This window comes from Citrus clementina, unplaced genomic scaffold (genome assembly GCF_000493195.1).
Source record: "Citrus clementina cultivar Clemenules unplaced genomic scaffold, Citrus_clementina_v1.0 scaffold_3, whole genome shotgun sequence".
Lineage (NCBI taxonomy): Eukaryota > Viridiplantae > Streptophyta > Magnoliopsida > Sapindales > Rutaceae > Citrus > Citrus x clementina.
The window spans coordinates 27698014-27720341 of record NW_006262339.1 but is presented as its reverse complement, the minus strand read 5'-3'; the positions used below and the strand labels follow the sequence as shown (position 1 = coordinate 27720341).

Genomic DNA, 22328 nt, shown 5'->3' with positions numbered 1-22328 from the left:
TCTCAAAAACTTCAGGCTAGAAATGGAACGCTGAAAAGTTGAATATGAAGCCCAGGTTCAATGGCTCTATATCAATGATAGTTTTGAAATTGGGGGCATTGAAGCAGATTTTATTTATTTTTTAGCAAAAACGAAGCTAGTCTTTTGTGGCCATCTGTCAACTAAATTTTCTATTTTGTGTTGAAGACAGACTAATTAACTATGAATTACATCCTTCTCTAGTTGCAAAATTCTGTCAACTAACATTGTTTTGCCCCGAATTAAGGCCTGCATAAGCATGATGGGTATAATTAACTTGTGCAGCAGAAATGAAGGCAGATATTTAAAATTCAAACAGTAATGATCAACTTGCTCTGAACATCTAACATTTCATCAAGCAGCATTGGAAGATGAAGCTGAAACTGCGGAAAAAAACATCTGATCTCTTGGATGCTTTCCCTTGATCACTTCCAATACTAACACTCCGAAACTGTACACCTCATTTTTATGTGATCTTGATTGTGTAAGCAAGCTCTACAAGGTCAAGGACAAATAAAAAAGAAAAAAAAAATGTTTACTCGCTTTTGAAAGATCAATGCGTATAAATTAGTAAGCTTTTATATCTCTATAGAATGTGTTGGATGATAATATTCCTCAAAATGGCAACAAATGAATATTACAAGGCATCGACAACGCCTTTTATCCCGTTCATTCTCTGACTCCAACCCACTTAACTCTTCAGCGGCTGCATTATTGCTCAAGATTATGGCCAAGCTACCCCTTTCAAGAAATTCATAAACTAAAATTGAATGTCAGTCATGTTTTTACAATGCCCTGATGTCGTATCTCTGTCAAGGCCGCAATTCGTTCAAGGATTCTTTAATTTTGATCAGCCATCCACATTGATCAAATATAGGACATCAACTAATTAACTTTGACATAACAAAATTAAACATCCAGAAAAAAGATTAACTTGGTACAGGTCGGCATAAGAATCAAATGTAAATTAAGTCATTCAATCGAGATTCACAATCAAACTTTAACCATCAAAGTTGTTATCACAACATTGGCGATTCTACAAAGTATAAGCCATTAGAGCATTCAAGACAATTGGTGAGAGCGATAAGTTCCTTCAAATCGTTTACTCAAAGCTAAGACAAATCATTCAAAAAAAAATGATTATTATTGGTTTATTTGATCTTCGGTTAAATCACTAGGACTACATTGTAAATTATCCTCAATTTTTAATTTTTTCCCCATATCTATTCCTTTCTTTTAACATTTAATTTAACATTATCGGTAAGTAAGAGCCAGCCATTAATTAATACAGTGGTACGCATGTTTGTGGGGTATGCTTCGACGAAGACCAGAAGTGATTAGCAGACATCTGGTAGCAGGGTTCCTCGAGCAGATATATCTTGTAAGAGTCTGGTGTCCAGGGGAGCAGGGGCAGGAATATCCTGCTCGTCCACGAGCACGCCATTCACGAGGCCAGTCTCCTTCTGGAAGCATAAAGTCATTCCTGCTACATTCTTGTTAAGGGTTGAGTTGAGGAGACCCGGTCAACGACAATTGACGAGACGTGCTCTCCAGTCCGAGAATCAAGGCACGAAGCCCACGCAACCACCCACGATTACGGAAATGGAGTATCCACTTTCGAGAGGTGGGCACGAATGGAGTGGAGGCCGGAGTTCAGAAGTGGCCTATAAAAAGGTAGCCAACGAAGGTAAAAGGGTTAACATTTTTGATATTATAACTAAGAAAAGAAAGCTCTAAAGAACGGGTACTAGAGAAAAGCCAGAAGATTATTGGCTAGTGTTCCCAAGAGCGCAAAAGACCTTCATATCTGACTTGAGCGTCGGAGAGTATACGCCGGGGAAACAACCGGCGTACTCTGACCTGCTTCTGTGTACACAGGAACTTTCGGAGAAGAAGCCTTGCGAGGAGGGAACCTGGTCGTAGTAGAGTTGATCGAGCAGAGGCCCTGGTCTTGGTAGAGAAGGCAACCAGAATCTCGCATCAATAACGCACTTTCTAGTTTACATTTGAGGGGTTCACCTTTTTGTACATGTCGCCAGAAATTATTATTTTTAGTTATTACAAACTGTCTTACTAATCTTGTTCTTCAAATGTGCTCACCACTGCCCCATGTGCAAACTTTATTTTATTTATAAATGAAAGAGTACACCATATACCAAGCATATATGGATGACGTAATAACCAACGCCTCCTGATTCTTGAAAACTAAACCAAACAAACTGCAGTACATGAGAAAAATAAACCAAGCAAATTAGAAGAAAGAAAAAAAAAAGACACCAAGCAAATTAGAAGTATACTTAGAAAATTAAGACTCAGTCAAGGCAGCTGAAATCTGCAATTGTCGACTGACTATCTTCATAGTTGGTCTAGACTTCGGACTCTCATTTAAGCATGAAGACGCAACCTCCACGATTGATCTCAGTTTTTCTTGAACACTGCATGATGGAGCTGGAAGACGCGGGTCCAACATTTCATCAAGTGCTGTATCCGTGTTGAGAGATGAAGATGAAATCGAAGAAAGAAAATCTCTTGGATGCTTCCCTTTGATCACTTCCAACACTAACACTCCAAAACTGTACACATCGCATTTCTCTGTGATCTTCATTGTGTAAGCAAGCTCTGCAAGGTCAAGGACCCAAAAAAAAAATGTTTACTCTGTTTATGAGATAAATGTGCATAAACTAGTAAGCTTTTACAGGTCTGCTGAATGTACTACATAATTTTTTCAACAATATCTAGGTACATTGTTATGTTACGACACACATAACATAAAAATATTACTCAAAATGGTAACAAACGAATACTAAATACCTGGTGCAACGTATCCGTATGTGCCTGCAAATTCAGTCCAGTTGGACGAGTCTGGCTTCAGAAACTTAGCGATTCCAAAGTCTGCAACATGAGCTTCATATTCCAAATCCAGCAACAAGTTCTTACTTGATATGTCTCGATGGACAATCGGAGGAAAGCAGTCATGGTGCAAGTAAGACAGAGCATCAGCTACGCCTTTGATCACATTCATTCTCTGACTCCAACCCAGTTCTTGTGCTGCTGCATCACTGCTCAACATCGCTGCCAAGCTACCCCTTTCAAGAAATTCATAGACCAAAAAAGAGTGTCGGGTATGTGAGCAAAATCCATAAAACTTCACAATGTTTCGATGTCGTATCTCTGTCAAGGCTTGAACTTCGGTCAAGAATTCTTTTTGATATGCAATCTGATCACATGGGAGTGGTGATTGAAATTTCTTAACAGCTACGACTGTCCCAGATGGTAGTTCAGCTCTATAAACACTTCTGTGTCCACCATTTCCAATGCAATACTCTGCATCAAAATCATTTGTTGCTCTAACAATTTCATCGTACACAAGTTTCCCTTCAAAATTTAAAATAGAAAACAATCCCTGAGGGTTCTGGCTGCTACTCTGTGGATCTCCTGAGTCTGACTTCCGCTTTCGAAGAATGAAAATTGCTATCAACGCCATTGAAACAAATAGTGCTCCTAAAACAGGGAACACTATTGCAAACCACTTGGCTCCAGAATTTTGCTTGTGTGACGAGTAAACTTTGCATGGTTGCATTCCTTTCAAACCTCCACACAATCCCTTATTCCCCTCTAATGCTTCTACTGGGGCATTCTGAAATGCTGTAGTATTTGGAACTGGGCCTTGCAATTGATTATCAGAAATGTCAATGACTGATAGACCGTGCATTCCATCAAAGCAATTTGGAATCGAACCAGAAAGATTATTGTGGGAGAGATTCAACTTTTCCAAGCTTTTCAAACTGCATATTTGAAATGGTATCTCTCCTCCAAAAAGGTTATGACTTGCATCTAATTCTGAAAGTTGAACTAGCTTCTCCAATTCCTTTGGCAATTCTTGGACAAACTGGTTGTTGCTTAAGCCCAAGTAGTGCAATTTCAGCAAGTTGCCGAGAATTTCTGGGACTGAATTGTTGAACCTATTAGCAGAAAAGTCGAGGTATTCAAGTTCAATGAGTGAGCCGATTTCTGTAGGTAGACGCCCTGTCAGTTGATTCCCTCTCAAAATGAGCTTGGTTAGAGAATTTGACTTTCCCAGTTCCTTTGGAATATCCCCAACTATATGATTCAATGAAAGATCAAGTGCTTGTAGTTGAGACGAGTTTCCAATCTCACGCGGTATACCTCCAGTAATGTTATTCATCGAAACATTGAGAGTGCCTAATTTTGGGCATTTCCCCCAATTAGATGAGATTTCACCGTAAAAATTATTGCGGCTGAGATCTATGAAAGTCAGGTTAGGATAAATGCCCAAAGCTTCTGATATATTTCCAGTAAGGTTGTTTCCATCAAGGCGTACTCGGATCAAGCTTGTGCAATTTCTCAAGCTTGTAGGGATTGTTCCTTGAAAATGGTTTTCACTAACAGTAAAAATCTCTAGTGCTCCGCCTCGGCAAATATTGTGGGGTAAATAACCAGTGAAATGGTTTAGAGACAATTCTAGCTCTCTTAACACGGAATTCCCAGGGGAGGGAGGAATGGAACCGGATAGGTGGTTATCCACGAGACCTAGTCTTTTTAGGTTGGTCAAATTACCAACAGATAGAGGAAGAAAACCTCTAAATTGATTAATGCCCAGATCTAGGAGGACAAGAGATTTCAAGTTCCATATTTCCCTTGGAATAGAGCCATATAGAGAGTTATCAGAAACGTCAAATAGTCTCAGGTTGGTAAAATTACCAACAAATGGAGGAAGAGAACCATAAAGCTTATTTTTGGCTAGAAGTAAAGATGATAAACTTGTTACATTACCTAAGGAATATGGGATATAACCAGTGAGTTGGTTAGAGCTCAACTGTAAATCAATGAGCTTCAAGTTTCCTAAACTTGACGGAATAGAACCAATGAGTAAATTCTTATAAAGGTACAATCGAGCCAAGTTACTCAAGTTACCAAAAGAAAGAGGAATTGAACCACCAAGTTGATTTTTACTAAAATCTAATTCAAAAAGAAATTTCAAGTTTCCAATGTTCGTAGGAATAGAGCCAGAAAGTGAATTATTATTAATATACAATCGAATGATATTGCTCAAGTTACCCAAAAAAGGGGGAAGGGACCCGTTTAAATGGTTAGCGTATAAGAAAAGCTCCTCGATAGAACTTAACTGACAAACTTCTGGTGGAATTGAGCCATCTAATTGATTGAATTGAAAGCTAAGGACCTTCAAATGAGTCAGAAGACCAACCTCCGCTGGAATTTTTCCGGACAACTGATTGGAATCTAAAGAAATGTAGCTGAGTTTCGTAAGGTTACCAATTTGAGATGGGATGGTACCAAAGAATCCATTAAGACTGAGATCAAGATGCACAAGTTGAGGAAACGATGAGAATGACAAATCACGAAGCGTACCACTTAATCCCGTATTTCTGAGGCTGATGTTGGTGACTCTTCCAGCGTCATTGCAACTGATTCCATACCAAGCACACGGGCTTATTTTGGACGAAACATTGGTGGTGGCGTTAGTCCAGGAAGGAAGGAGAGATCGGTTATGGCTTTAAAGGCTGGCTTTCCATTTGAGAAGAGCATCAGCTTCTTCATTAGAATCAGAAGAAACAGCAATTGAAAAATCTAGCAAAGAAAATAGGATCAACAAAACTAGTGAAGAAACTACTTTATTCATGTTTGTTGCCCCCATTGACATTATAAAACACAATAAAACAAAGTAAGATAAACCAAAATGTGTTAAAATTCAAAATTAAGATCACTTGAGGACTCTCAGCTTTCAAAAACATACAAATTAACAACGGTGCAGAAAACAAGCATATAGGATGCCAAATTTATAGAAACCACATACAAGAGCAATTGAGAGGTCAACAAGTCAATGCATCAATTGATATTGTGGAAAAGTCTTCCAAGATCAATGTATTAAAATTAGTAGAAATGCTAAAGAGAGAAAGCAGTAATACTGTTTCTTTCTTGATATAAATTAGTACTGCTCTAAACTTATCCCAAAAATGGTTCACTTTGTTGCAGTTCTGTCAAATCAATCTTCGTATCGAATGCATCTTCTTCTACGTCAATGTACAACTTGTAGCTGTCCGTCTACTACTTGTTGGTTAATTAACTTGTAGGGTAAATTTCTTTGGTACGGTAAATGAGAGTAAGTTAATTTAGCTTGGCGTCACAAAACTATATTCGCGTTGCGTCTTCAATGTGCAATTCATAAAATGTTAAAATATCTAGCCTTTTCCGCTAAAGCTAACAAACTGTTAGATTAGTGCTCAAAATTTTTTCTCAGAGATTCTTCTCATTTGGATAGCAACAATTCAGAAAATGTTAAAACGCTTGGGCATTTCCACTAAAGCTGACAAACAATCAAGCTAATGATCAAAGTTTTTCCACAAAGGTTCTTCTCTCTCTCTCCTTTTTTTTTTTTTTTCATAGAAGAGCATGAAAAGTCATCCTACGAAATAGAATAAAAAAATATTTGTGGTCAAGATTAATGGACAAATTGACTAAGGTTTTTTTGGATCCTATTGTACCGAACAAACTTGTTTACTGGGCTTTTGTCTCCCGAAAATTCATGCCAGTAAATGAAAGGAAAATAACACACCGTTTGGGATTGTCTTTTCACTACCCTTTAATTTTGTCATTATATGCCTCTTTATTAAGATACTAATTTTTTTTTTTTTTTTTTGTATAGGTTAAAGTCTAAAGAATATGATTTTAATTTCTGGAAAAATCATTGGAGTTATTTGGAGGAATGCCACGAGTTATTTCTATTGTATTTAGGGTGCGTTTGGTATGCCAAATTTGGTACACCAAGTTTATCCCCACGCAGTAAACCCTTGCCAAACATTCGATAAGTTTTAGGGCATTTGTGAATTATTAAAATTTTCAGAAAGTTAATTTACTTAAATATAAAAAATTATTAATTCACTAAAATTTTGTAAGTTTAATTTATTATGGCTTTTGTTTAAAAAAAAAAATCCAAATGACCTGTTAGGATCTCACATTTGCTACAGAAAACACAGCTTCTTGAATTTATTTTTACTACTTTGTTCCTTGATAAATTTTTAATATTTCATTTCATCACCAATGTCCAATCATTCCAGAAAAAACACACAATTGAATGGTAAAAATTCTAATCCATCTATGCTCACATAGCTTAGTTGAGATCGATTCCCCTCACAATCGGGAAGCTTTACTTTAAACGTGAATGGGGGTTATGGTGTGTGAAATGGAAAAAAAAAAGAAAAAGAAAAAAGGACATCTATATCCCCAAGGTTTAGAGAAACAGTCACCAACACCCAAGTTTTTAAAAAAGGACGTCAAGACCCCTTTTAACCATTATACCTTTTACCTCTATTGTTCCTAAAAAAATTGACTTTAAAATTTTTAATAAATACAAATATTATATGAATAATGTAATCTATGCAGTAGACCAACGATATTAAAATATTTTAATTTTTGAATAAATTTAAATATGTAAATTTATTATATTTATTTTAATAATAAATTTTATTTATTGTAGAGATTTTAAATTAATATTTTCATTAAATAAATTTACACTTAAAATAAATCTCACATACTAATAATATTAAAATTATTATTTTACATAATATTCAAAATAATTTAAATTTTAATACATTTATTTTAATATTATGATTCTATTTATTATAAAATTTACTTTAATATAATAAAATATATCCAATAGATTGTAAAATATTAAAAAAAAATTAAATATTGAAATTATTTTCAAATGTATATAGTATTACATTTATTTTAATGTTATATTCCTATTTATTATAAAATATTAGAGTTAATTTTTTGGGATCGTAGAGGTAAAGGGTATTATAGTTAAAAAGGGGGTCTTAGGTCTTAATGCCCCTTTTTAAAAACTTGATGGTATTGGTGATCATTTTCCCAAGTTTTAGAGTGTAGATGTTCTTTTCTCCGAAAAAAAAAGGGGAGAAAGTTTAAACGTGAATTGTGCTTCTGTGTAGACTGGCATGATTATTGCTTGGAAAATGTTGTTCTTTTTTGCGACAACCGACGCACATGGTACATGTTTAATGTGAATTCATTTATTTCCATGTCACTTGGCTTATTAATTTTTTCTTCCATACACACTGATTATGCAATGATTCTTCCATGCCTTAAAGAAAATTTCAGATTCATTCTTCCGATCTGAGTCAGACACTTTGTAGTATTCAGAATTAATTCTGATTTTTTTTTCAAAATTTATGAAAAATTAAATGCAAAACTAATGTGTGTGTGTGTTTTAAAACATTAGGGGAGTTTCAATCAGTTTTTTCAAACAATAAGAAGGTTTCACTCTTTTCACCCTTGTTTCATGTTGCTCTCTTGCTTATTCGACTGATGAAAGTGATGGATTCTGTCATATATTTCTACATTTTTCTTTTATTAGCTAGCATTAAGAAAATAGAAAAATTGACTGTAGCTATGTGAGACGGCAAAGTATGACGTCACATATAAGAGCCTTTTCCTTGAAGTGACTTTTCCGTAATCTTCGATCTGTATGTCTTCTTAATTTTCTTCAATTTGAGCAATAAACATGCTGTATAGTGTTGATAATTGGTTCAAATTCTATTTTCACGATGTGAAAACTTGAATGGTGTTTTGTGAAACACTCATTGATCCAAATTTTCAAATGAGCTAGGCATGTTGCATGCAAATTACGTGTGCTCGTGGTAATCAGGCATCATAAATCACTCTTGGACTTTGTTACCATTGACCCAAGAAATTTATTCACATGTTTTAGTTGCCACATTACTGTAGATTTGATGGCTCTAAAACGCACCCTAATGTAGTTAACTTGCCACATGAAGTTTGCAATTGAAGTTGTAAAGAAAGGATAGGGTTAATTTGGGTATTTAGTTTTGTACCCTATATAATCTAGCATTTTGAATTGAAATGCAATAATTTTCAATGCTCTTACGTGTAAATAGCAAAACATTTGATAGTCAATAGATTCCATGAGATATCATATCACAAAGAGTTCTCGTCAGTTTCATTGAAAATTAATGATCATATTAATAAAGTAATAACTATAAATCATTCGGAAATATATAACTTTTTACTGAAAAGTTATTGAAGTTATTAAAATAGTTTTATGAGTATTTGGTACTTATAATAAGAGTAAAATATTCAAATAAAATTTATGTTAACGACACCTTAGATTGGCTCCCATGGGATATGTTTTTCTCTATTTATCCCTCACCCATATAAAACCCTTTGCCAAACATGGGACTAGCGTTGGTTGGACAAAAATTGTCCATGTCCATGCCCTTTGTAAATGTGAACAACAGGACAAATCATCTCTGGGTTTTTCTTTTGAAGGTAATGTTATCAAATTATAAAAAAAAATGTAATAAAAACAGTATGTGAAAAATTAAAGACATAAAATAGGATCAATACTACGTACTATATTCAAGGTCGGTGACCCCATTAGAAAAACAGAAGATCAATCACAGAGAAATGGAATCAAAACAATTAAGATAATACCAAAGTTGTTTGAAATTGAAAAGGTTTTCGAACACTTATATTTTAACAATGTTACAGAAAACAAGCACAGCGGAAGCAAAAGAGCAATTGACAAACATGTTTACTGGGCATTTGTCTCCTTGTAACAGAGAAAGAAAGGAAAGTAGATCCTTCCACTTCAGCAAGCACTCTCTCTCTAATTCTAAATAGTTTGGGGTTCGCTTTTTAAATTTCAATTACCCTTAATTTTGTCATCACATTGGCTTTGTGATGAGCATATAATACATACATATTTTACCCTTAATTATTTAATTGCTAGTTATTTTTCTTTGTTATTTTTAATTAATTAAATTATTTTATTGAATAGGAATTAATTGGAGATTATGGATAAAAAGAGCACAAAGGAGTTCAATTTGTGAGCATTAAAGATTAATTAACTTGGAAGCAATTATGCTTATATGCATGTTAATTCAAGCCAAGGAAACCGAACTCAACAAATGCATTCACCATCCACGTGCAAACAAAGAAGAAGGTTAAAGCTAAAGTGGGCAGCACATTAAACAAAGCTTTTAATTAAAGCTTTGAATGGAAAGTCAAAGTAGAATAAAGGAAGGAAATCAATAACTTTTGGCTTTTATAGTTTTCAATTACGTGGCCAAGTAAATAAAAGGGCAAGCCTTGTGGCTTTAGGATTTAAGAGAGATGGGGCCCATTTCAAAGATTATAAAAGGGAGTTGTGGCTTTTGGAGAAGAGGGAGAGCTGCCAGAAGGGAGTGCAAACGCAAGGCAGAAGAGGGGAGAAAAGGACGAGTGCAGCAGTTCGGCTTCATGGCTGATTTTATTTCTTGTGTTGCTCTCAATTCAAGTATGTCTAGCTAATTTTCTTATACTGAGGTTAAGGATGAAACCCTATTCAATGAAATAATTATCTCTTTTTATTTAATTAATTCCCTATATATGTTCTTTAATGATTATGGTTTTTATTTCACATGATTAATTGGATGTTATTAAAATCTTTTCATCAATTCTGTCATGCATTATTGATTGTTAGGATTAATATTCAATTAATTCTATGCTTGGATCTATAAAGTTTATACATGATTATCTTTAATTTTATGTCTTTTATTAAATTGTTTACATAGAGTGCTTATGAAAACTTTGACTCTTTGTTATTCAATATGTTTACATGAGATTCTTGGATGTCATATTATTAAGCAGAAAAAGAACCTACATTAGATTTAATTACTTGGGCTTAATTGTTATATCCATGAGATGACATAGATTGATTTCGAGTTGTCACTCTAAAATTGGGGATTAATTAATAATTAGATAATTACTAGTTGAATAGTGGTGGATTCCGAAACCTTGGTAATTTTTATCTCATTGAATTCTCATTTGCTTTAATTGTTTTCTTAGTTTAATTAGTTTAATTTCTCTTAAAACTCAATTTGGTCAACTAGGTTAGAATTAATATTAATTTTAGATTTAAATTAGACTTTTCAATTTATAACAATCCCTGTGGGATCGACCTCGTTACCACTACTCTATTTCTAGATTCGTGCGCTTGCGAGTACATTAAAATTTTCACAACACTTTGATTAAGATAATAAAATGGCTGAGACAGAGAGACTTTAGATGTTGAATTAGATTTCTTCTCATCTTTATGTTAACCCGCTTTTGAACAAACAAAACTAATCTGAATTTGTCAAAACTAGCTATTATTCCAATTTACTAACATTGTAGCCACAGTTTGATTTGCATCATGTAACAGTTTGATCAGATTAGTTCACAAACTACAAAGAATGCTTGTAATTAATATGAAAAGATTAGTGGATATAACAGTTTGAGCTTAATTTTCACACTTAGTTATCTAAGGGCAAGTCATGAATTATGCCTAAAGCAAAGAAATTTAATTTGATAATATATTAACCCAGTGCCCAAACTATATACTCTTCTTGTAATAAATAAACCTCTCATTGCGTAAAACTGCTCAGCAAAGAGCGGCCATGTCGCAATTGCCACGCCCGCACATATCCCTTTAAGCATTGAATTGCATGCACAATGTGTTAGAACCACTTCGAATTAATCTCAATTAGTGTGACATATGATCTAACGTTATTACAAATTGTCATGTGTTAATTGATAAAATTGATAATTTATCTTCTCATCATCTCACCGTCAAATGGTCAATTAATTGTATGAGGACCGTGTCTTTGTTACATCTGTGATAAGCTCTACATCTCCACTTTATAAGTATAGCTCATATTTTAGTCATCGAAATCTTTGCTTTATATAAACACTGAGATACAACCAGAAAAATTGGAAAAAAAAAGTGTTGTTAGATAAAATCCTAAAAAAGTTTATCAAATTTTGACTTCTTCTAACCTATATCTTATCCATCTACCCTTCTCTCTCCTTTTCTTTTTACACTTCAGATGTCGTCTTGGTACTTTAAGTTTCAATGATAACTACTTTTAGTTATAAATTTGAGATATAATTAAAATTTTGTCCCAACTAATGATGATCTTGGAATTTGATATTTCCAAGCGGTATAATGATCAAAGCAACCCAAAATTGTGCAACTAGATTAGGATGTAATTCATAGTTTATAAGAATCATTAATTCTATTGGCTTTTGTGGCAAAACTGTGGCGATAAGGACATTTTTGAACACATCTCGCGAAGCTTTAGGCGAGAAATGGAACTTGGAAATATTGAAAATGAAGCACGCGTTCAATGGGGCATGGAAGCAGTTGGTTTGCAGAGGCCATAGAAGCAGAGTTTATTTCTTTTTTAGCAAAAACGAAGCCAGTCTTTTGTGCCCATCTGTCAACCAACATTTTTTTGTTCCGAATTAAGGCCAGCATAAGCATGATAACGTATGATTAACTTGTGCGACAATTGAGTAATGAAGGCAAATATTTAAAACTCAAACAGTAATGACTAGTCTAGCAAAAACCAATAGATATAGCAGAGCAACTACTTGTGCATGTTCACGTCGGAAGATTAAGACGAAACTGAGGAAAGAAAATTACCATTTTTTACCCAAGTTGCAGGTTATATTTACTAGTCTTATATTTGATTTACAAAATCAATGTGTTATTTGACACTTGATGGTTATTTATAAGTTTTACATAACATTTACAAGTTTTTGCTTTGGTTACAATTCTAAAGACCAATTTACCACTCCAACATGAATTTACCTATTTTTCCATCAATTTACTAGTCTTATGTATGGTTTACAATTTTTTTTTTTATATCATTTCACACTGAATGTCAATTTACGAGTTTTATGTCATGTTCCTAAATTTTTATAATTCTTACAAGTCTGAAGATCAATTTACCACTCCAACATTAATTTATCCCTTCTTCTGTCAATTTACTAGTTCTATGAGCGGTTTACAATTTTTTTGTTTCATTTCACACTTAATTTCAATTTATGAGTTTTCTGTCATGTTTTTAACTTTTTGTAATTCTTACAAGTCTGAAGACCAATTTACCACTGCAGTATTAATTCACTCCTTTTTGTATCAATTTACTAGTACTATGTACAATTTACAATTTTTTTTGTTTCATTTAACACTTAATATCAATTCATGTGTTTTATGTAATTTTGCTTAAGTTTTTGTATTTCTTCCAATTCTAAAGACCAATATACAACTCCAATATTAATTTATCCATTTTTCTATCAATTTACTAGTCCTATTTGAGATTTACAATTTTTTTTTATTTCATTTCACACTTAATGTCGATTTACGAGTTTTATGTCATGTTTCTAAGTTTTTGAAATTCTTACAAGTTTAAAGACTAATTTGCCACTACAACACGAATTTACCCATTTTCCATCAATTTACTAGTCCTATATGCGGTTTACAATTTTTTTTGTTTCATTTCACACTTAATCTCAATTTATGGGTTTTCGGTCATGTTTCTAGGTTTTTGTAATTCTTACAAGTCTAAAAACCAATTTACCACACCAATATTAATTTATCCCTTTTTTGTCAATTTAATAGTCCTATGTGCGGTTTAATATTTTTTTGTTTCATTTCACATTTAATATCAATTTATGAGTTTTTTTGTCATGTTTCTAGGTTTTTGTAATTCTTACAAGTCTGAAGACCAATTTACCACACCAATATTAATTTATCCATTTTTCTGTCAATTTACTAGTCTTATGTATGATTTATATTTTTTTAATTTCATTTCACACTTAATGTCAATTTATGAGTTTTATGTTATTTTGCTTAGGTTTTTTATTTCTTCAAATTATGAAGACCAATTTGCAACTCTAACATTAATTTGCCCATTTTTCCATCAATTTATTAGCCCTATGTGTGGTTTATAGTTTGTTTGTTTTATTTCACAGTTAATGTTAATTTACGAGTTTTATGTCATTTTTCTAAGTTTTTATAATTCTTACAATTCTAAAGACCCATTGACCATTTGAACATTAATTTACTCATTTTTCTGTCATTAGATTAGCTTAGTTAACCTGACCTAGATCCTGGGTGGAATTAATTAGAGAGTTAGACTTTTGGCATTCTTTTGGAAGTCTTTGAAAACTATTTTATGTGTTTACAATTTTAGATTGCATGAGATTTGAATGATAATAACACCTTTGCAGTGAGTATGAATTTAATTGATGAGTTTTTTTTTATGCTAATTTAATTGATGAGTTCATAATGGATCAATAGTATATTTGCAAGAATGGTAGTGGGTTGAGTCAGGCTCATGCTTAGCCATTTCCAAGCCTGACCCTATAATTGAAATAAAATTTTCAAGCCCAAAATATTCCGATTATTTGAAAGCCCGAGCCCGATCATAGTTTCTCTTAAAGGTTTTTTAATTTTTTATTAATTTAAAATTAAAAAAATGGACATAGCCTCCTTATATTCATTAAAATATAAAAGCTTTAGAAATTGTTTGAAACAATATAAAAATAAAATTACTCAAGTTTGCAACCATATTATTACATAAATAATAAACATAAAATAAACATATATAAACATTTTTTTTAAGTTTTAAGGTCAGGTCAAGTCGAGTCCGACATGTAGGGCCTGAACCCTGATTTGAATTTAACCGGGCTCTAATATTTAGGCCGAGCCCGATTGTAATCCCTTAAATTCATGTCAAAGCCCATAAAATTTAGGTCAAGTCAATTGGACTAAAAGTGGGGTCGGGTCATCCTTGCATGTATATATGTTTGCATCTTAATTTTTATTTTTATTTATCATATAAACTCTTCTATAAATTTGTTTTCTACAAGCTGATGTAACATAATTCATTTGGTTGGATTAAATACCTCTCGGCCCACATTATTATTTTTACTATTTTTATTATTATAAATGTTTTACCCAATAGTCAATGATTTGCTATTATTTTCCTAGAGAAGGAACTTAAAGTTACAGAAAAAAAAAATTAATTTGGTTCATTAGAGTAAGATCTGGTCCTAATATTTGCAAGCAAGTAGTTGAGAGTTTCTGCCATTTTTTTCTGCCCCCTTCCTTTCCCATTCTTTCACTTCTAGTAAGGCTTAGAGATATTGATCATGTGGCTTCTAAGTTGGATGAAGTATTTGCTTAGTTGAAACTTATCCTTTTGAAAGGAAATACATGATTGACAACTTGCGTATATTATGGACTTAGTCCATTCTTGCTGATGCTGCTGAACTACTTGGTGGATCAGCTTGTGTTTAATTTACTTTTCTGCTCCAATTCTGCATCTAATGATGGAGAAGTTAATGGAAATGGCACTGCCAGTGAATGGAGAAGTACACGCAATCATTCAAAGAAAGTAGATCATCTTTTACATGATTCAATTGGAATCCATTCAAAGAAAGTAGATCACATATTTGTGGAACGTTTATGTTGTGTTTTTGGTTGTCCTCTTGCTCTTTCCCTGTATTTCATTTTCATGGTTTCATCTTTTTCTCATGTTTTATTCTTATTGTATTTATTTTGGCATTGTCATTTAACTTGACGTTTTGAAATATCATCCATATCTCTAATCATATGATTAATCTAAATGTGTGAGCCATTTTATTTTATTTTTTTTACTTAATCTCTTATTTCTTTCAACTTTATATTTACTGTAATTCTGTAAATGTTGATCCATTGACTGCTTAATAATTTAATTTAGTTTTGTGACACCAACTATTTAATAGATTGACTTAAGAGTTTTGGATGCAAAATTTGTGCAAGTGAATCGAGGTTGATTATGTGCGTATTTGTAATCTTTTGATAATATTGTTATTCTGAATAATGAAAGCAAGTATGTGCTTGTAATCTCCTAGTCTTTCATCTAATTTTTTTGAATGAAAGAATTGATTGTGGACATGTTTCATTGAGAGATTTAATTAATGTTGCATTCTAACCTAAATATTTTTGTTTAGCCTTGCTATTTACTATTCTTTTATGCATTGGCAATAAGATTTTCTTTTATAAGATTATTCTTCTACAATCAATTAAGTGTTTTCTCAAGTTTTTATTATTATTAATATTTATTTTTTTAATCATGTAGGGCCAAATGAAATGACAGATGGAGAAAAATGATGTACCAATAATAGATGATCAAAGTCATCCTCAACTACAACATTGTCTTAGCAATCAAGGATAAAAATTAAAATCAAGTAACAAGTTAGCAAATTTAAGGAAGTTGAAGCATTCATGAAACAACAACCTTTGTTTACTTAATTCTCCTTTTGTGTAATGTTATTTTAATTTTTCTTCCACAATGTAATCTTATTTTTAGACTATTGATCATTTTACTATTTAGATTTTAGATCTCTTTGTGATGAATTATATTTATGTTAATAATATTTTTTATTTTAAATTTTTTTTGTCATTAAATTTTGAATTCTATGACTACATATTGTTATTAAAATTTATGTGACACCATATAAATTGTTCTTAAAACAAATTTGAGACTAAATTAATTACCAATTGTATTTGCAGAAATTGTCACAAATTACAACTACTTGAGACGATTATGTAATGTCGTGATATGTAAACTTTTACATATTCATGAGACAAATATTATAGCCGCTACAAATCACCTATTGTGACAGATATAAAGTGTCATTGATTGCATTTTTTAATATCTAATTTGACCATTTTGAATATCATGTGTGACAATTTTAGCTTAATTTTAAGATAATCATTTTTGTCGTAAAAAACATATTTTTAACGACTGAAATAATTTTGGTCGCTAGAACCTTTTAAGACGGTCTTTCTATGACTAACATGTGACAATTTATTTTTTGTCGTAAAAAATATAAGGTGACTAATCGATTATTTTTAGTGACTAAATTTTTTGTAATAAAATACCATTTTTCTTGTAGTCAATAGATAATGCATCCTAGATAATGGCCAGAGTAACGGATTTTATGCTTGTCTGGCTTCCTGCTTGCACTGTTTTTCTTTGACACGATTCAAAAGTGTTTAACGTACTCCCAAGTATAATAATGCCTAGTTATACTATAGCTCGGTGAGTCCGAGGTCAATCCACATAGAAAAAGATTTAATTTGTTTATTTTAGTTTATCTAAAAATGAATTTAAAATTTAAATATATGTAATTTAATTTGAGCAAAACTATAAAATTAAATTAGTTAGGGTTATGAATCCACTCTTAGTAATAAATACAATTTAATAAGTTCTTTTTATTTTTATTCTATTGCCCAAATGATTAATTTTATAAATTACAATTATTTTCCCAATAATTTTATTATAGATTAAGTACCTAGTGTGCCAAAATTTAACTTGTCTACAATAAGTCAAAATACCATTTTACCATACTTTATACTAGGATATTAAAATATAAATAAAGTAAAATTTCAAAATTTAAAATATGGATAAAATTAGATGGAAAATAATTTAATTTATGTAATTAAAAATAAATTTTGATTAAATCATATTTTTTACGGAGAGTTTCACCTTCTCCTAACTATTAGTATTTAGCTAAACATATTTGAAATAAAGGAAATTATTCAAATTAAAAAAACATTGTTAAAAAAGTATTTGAAAATTGAAAATAAAAGTAATTTTATTTATTGAAAATATATTACAAAGAGAGATGAGAAGAAGAATTTCAGGGGAAAGAAAATAAGGAAAGGTGTAGAGAGGTGTGTTACCCCCCTCTATTTATACTAATACACGATTAATCCACACTACACAAATAAATAAAACTAATTACATCTTAGCCATACAATTGTCCCGCTAACAAAATATAAACCTAACTTAATCCACTCAAGCACATCCAACAGATTCCACTAACAATTACCACATCTAATATAGTAAAATCTTATAATTTCACAATTACCTCATTTATCGTGGTAAAAAACTTATAAATTTACAACAAAAATCACAAATTCTCCTCGACAATGACCTAATTTCTCAAACTTTCAGAATCCAAATTTGACATCCGTACATTTGTTTAGAGCCTCAAATTGCGTGAAATTATTATTTTTATCTAATAAACACACAAAAATACACGAAATCAAATATTTAGAAAAATAATTAGAAATTCATAATATGTTACATAATTACAAATATAAATTATATTATAAGTACAAAATAACATTTTTACCCCTCAATAAACATATAATTTTTAACACTAATCACTCTTCGACCTCTTCTTCCAGTGACTGCAGGACCAATTGCTAAGTCCTTATACAGCTGTCCTACTAACACTAAGTTGGTTTGATGATTCCTCTTCAGCAGAACAATCCTCATTTTGGCCATTATCCTACAAAGGAAAAAAAGAAAGACGTTTTATAACTTAAAACTCATCTATGCACTATTCTGTTTTGCTTGTGAAAAAAAAGATCATAGTTTATTGCTAAATACCTGTAGTTGCATTGTTGAAAATTTGTTTACACTTTCCCTCATTTAGGTATGACTCACTCAACAAAATTCTCTCATCATGTTTCTCTTCAGCATTCTCCTCATCCAGTAATTTCTTTAAGAATATCATCTCCCTTTGCCTTTCTTTGGCTCTCTTCATTACTTTGTCAAAATTAAAATTTTCATGGCTTGATTCATCATACTTTTGTCGCTTTCGGGAAAGAGAAGTAATTCCAAAATGAGTGCCATTATTCTCCTTTTACTACTCTACTTGCTGTTGGTTTAAGCTCTCTTTAAATGTTTCCATTACTTGTTGCATTTGTTGCATCAAGTTACCCATTGAATGTTTTAAACCAAAAGGCTCCAATGCCATGCGGCCAATATCTTTTCGAACAAGTGATAATTCCTTCTAATGTTGACAATTATGTATGCACTATTCATTCTTCTGACTTGTTCCATCAAATGTTTCTTGGGCCGTGTTTTGTTGAGGACGGATTTCTCACAAATTAACCTAATAAATACCACATACTATTAAATACATGTCATTTTAATATGATACGTTAATATTTAATTAATAAAAAGTAGATGCCATACTTTTGAGCTCCCATAACCACCGTTTTTCTTAACAAAACTCAAGAAGTTAGTAACATCTCAATTTGTCCATGTTATTATTGGACTCAAAGATTTATCAATAAATTTTCCTGGGAATGATATAGTATCCATGTAAAAAAGTTGCAATATAATTAACAAAATGATCAAGACAAAGCAAAAAGAAAATAACATGTTAATTGATGAAATCATTTTAAAAAAATTATTACCTCAAAAAATAGTACACAACCATTAACAAATTTCACTACAACAAATATCACCTTTAGTGGCAATAGATTGTAGCACTTTTTTTTAAGTGCTACTAAATGTCATTCTATTGTAGCATTTTGCCCATAAAAGCTACTATTAACTACTCAATAGTTACATTTTATTTTTTTGATAGATATAACATTTAATTTGTAACATATAGTAAATGCTACCATAAATTTTTAATAATGTAGCACTTTATAAATGTTACAAATTTATGTTGCACTTGAAAAAAATCATACAGTAGCATTTTAGAAGAGCTATGTATAACATTTAATAATATAGCATTTTATAAAAGCTACAATATAAATATTAATTTTGCAGCACATAAGAATTGCTACCAAAAAAGAGCAAAAACTATAGTGGGAATCTAAGACTGCCGCCAAATAAAAAAAAATAAAAATGAAATTCTATAACTTAATTCTAACATCCTTTTGCCTCTCTCTCAACTTCCACGTTAACACCCACCTAAAAGTCAAAGCCTTTGTTTTCTTCTTTCCTCAAGTTGTCACTGCCCACACACCAAAGTAACTAAAGGCCTAAAAACCTAATCCCTCAAAATTTCCTTAGAAATCATATCATCTAATGATCCATTAATTTGTTGAGCAACTGAATCTCCAAACGACTTGAGCTTGACAGAAGTAATTGACGGATTTTGTTCCCAAAAATGGTTTCATGAAGGTAATTCACAAGTTTTCCTTTTGGATCTTTAAAGTTTTGTTATAATTTTTTTTTCCAATTTCTCTCTTAAAATTGTTGATATCATTAATTTAGCTTTTGGATTGAATTGTGAATTTGGGTTTTGTAGAAAATTAATTGTCTGACTATTTTTTTTACTGGGATTTGATATGATAAATGATGCCTCCCAATTGAAGAAGACACAACTCCTACTCCTATAACTTTTGGCCAATTGCATACTAAACTAGTTTTGTAACCTTTGCCAAAGGTGAGTGTTTCGGCATTTTCTTGTCAAATTATTATTATTATTATTATTATTATTATTATTATTATTTGCCTATTTGCTTTTTGTTTGCTATCTTTTTAAAATTCTGAATTTTTTTCCTGATTTATTTTTTCGTTATAGTAGTTGCCCAAATTATATCATTGAGTTATTTTTTCTTTTAAAATTCTGAATTTTTCCTGAGTTAATTTTTAGTTATAGTAGTTGCCCAGATTATATCATTGAATTATTTTTTCTTTTAATTTAGTTTTGGTATTTTTTTATTTTGTTGAATTTTTTTAATTTTTCTTTTTAAAATTATGAAATTTTTTACTGAGTTATTTTTTAGTTATAGTAGTTGTCCATAATATATCATTGAGTTATTTTTTCTTTTAATTTAGTTTTAGTTTTTTCATTTTGCATATTATTCTTGTAATCTTAGTCATACATTATTGTTTCCAATATTTGTTTTGCCATTCTATTTACTTATATATAGAATTATGATGTTGCTTTTGAAAATCATTTCATGAGGATGGTACATAAAACTTGTATGTGTACTAGGAAATATATTATCCAGTGTTATTAACATTAATGAATAAGGAGTGGGTACATCTAAACAGGCAATGAAAGATATTTCTGTTGCCCAATGTGTTGTAAATATATTGTTAACATGCTTTTAGCATTTGATTGGGTAGAGCTACAGATGATACATGAATGCAGCTTGGAATTTTGTGAAGATGGCTGAAAAGAATAATAGTTACCCTAAAAAGATTTTGTGCCCTTGTAGAGACTGTCGAAATTTAAGTCATCAAACTATTGAGGCAGTCTATGAGCATTTAGTCATTGAGGGTATGGATCCGACATACACAATTTGGTTTTATCATGGGGAACAAACTGATGGAAAACAAGAAGAACAAAAAATATCAGATACGTATAATTTATTTTCAGCTAGATACATGGAAGGTGGAAATATAGAACCTTTAGAAGAGAGAAGAAATGAAGAATTCAAAGAATCATTGGAAGATGCAAAAGCACTTTTATATCTAGGTTGCACCAAATACATAAAACTGTCAGCCATTATAGCTTTATACAAACACAAAGCTGTAAATGGATGGTCTAATAAGAGCTTTGATGGACTTTTAGAGATGCTGCATGACATGTTGCCTAAGGATAATGTACTTTTCAAGGCATTTGATTTAGGTTATGAGAAGATCCATGCCTGTGTTAATGATTGTTGCTTGTTTAGAAAGGAGAATAAGGAAATAGATTGTTGTCCAAAATGTGGTTCTTCAAGATGGAAGGTGGATAGGCGCTCTACTAAAATAAAAAAGGATGTTCCAGCTAAAGTTTTAAGATACTTTCCAGTAATACCAAGGTTTTCCAGTAATACCAAGGTTTAGAAAAAAATTGGCAGAAGACTTAAGATGGCACTTTACTCATAAAAGTGTAGATGGTAAGATGCAGCATTCTGTGGACTCTTTAGCGTGAGATTTAATTGATAAAAAATGGCCTTTATTCTCAAATGACCCACGAAATCTTAGGCTAGGTCTAGCTGCTGATGGATTTAATCCATTTTCTAACTTAAGCACTGCATATAATTGTTGGCCTGTGATGCTTGTCACGTACAATTTACCTCCTTAGTTATATATGAGAAAAGAAAATATCATGCTGACTTCACTGATTCCAGGGCCTGGACAGCCGGGTAATGAAATTAACGTGTATTTACAGCCCTTAATAGACGACCTTCAAGAATTATAGGAAACTGGAGTAAATGTTTTTGATGCATTTGCTAAAGAATCTTTTAACTTGAAGGCAATTTTGATGTGGACAATAAATTATTTTCCAGCTTATGGAAATCTTTCTGGATGTAAAACTAAGGGTAGACATGCATGTCCAATATGTGCTTGTGACACTTATTCAGAATGGTTGACATTTAGTAGAAAATTTGCATATCGAGGCCATAGGCTTTTTCTACCGCAATCTCATTCTTTTCGCAATAAAAATAAAGCATGGTTTGAAGGAAAAGAAGAGCAAGGACTGTGTCCAAGGATTAAGGTTGGTAAGAAAATTTTTGAAGATTTGAAAGATTTTGAAAATGATTGGGGGAAATGAAACAAGAAATGAAAGAGGTGTGATGGAAATTCTAAAATTTCTCAAATTTGGAACAAGCGGTTAATGTTTTTTAT

General features: G+C 31.7%; 1 protein-coding gene across 1 annotated transcript; it reads right to left on the bottom strand.

Annotated features, from left to right (window-relative positions):
* Positions 1-2323: 2323 nt before the first annotated feature.
* Positions 2324-17828, bottom strand: LOC18048096 (MDIS1-interacting receptor like kinase 2). Its single transcript, XM_024187283.1, has 3 exons — positions 17824-17828; positions 2830-5465; positions 2324-2637 (listed from the first exon to the last, which is right to left on the bottom strand). The coding sequence occupies exons 1-3, from the start codon at positions 17826-17828 to the stop codon at positions 2324-2326; spliced, it is 2955 nt and encodes a 984-aa protein (XP_024043051.1).
* Positions 17829-22328: the final 4500 nt, after the last annotated feature.

Excerpts from the sequence above, each read along its gene's own strand:
- LOC18048096 (XM_024187283.1), bottom strand. Across the intron at positions 2,638-2,829 it reads ATACGGATACGTTGCACCAG|AGCTTGCTTACACAATGAAG; the intron begins GTATTTAGTATT and ends TTGACCTTGCAG.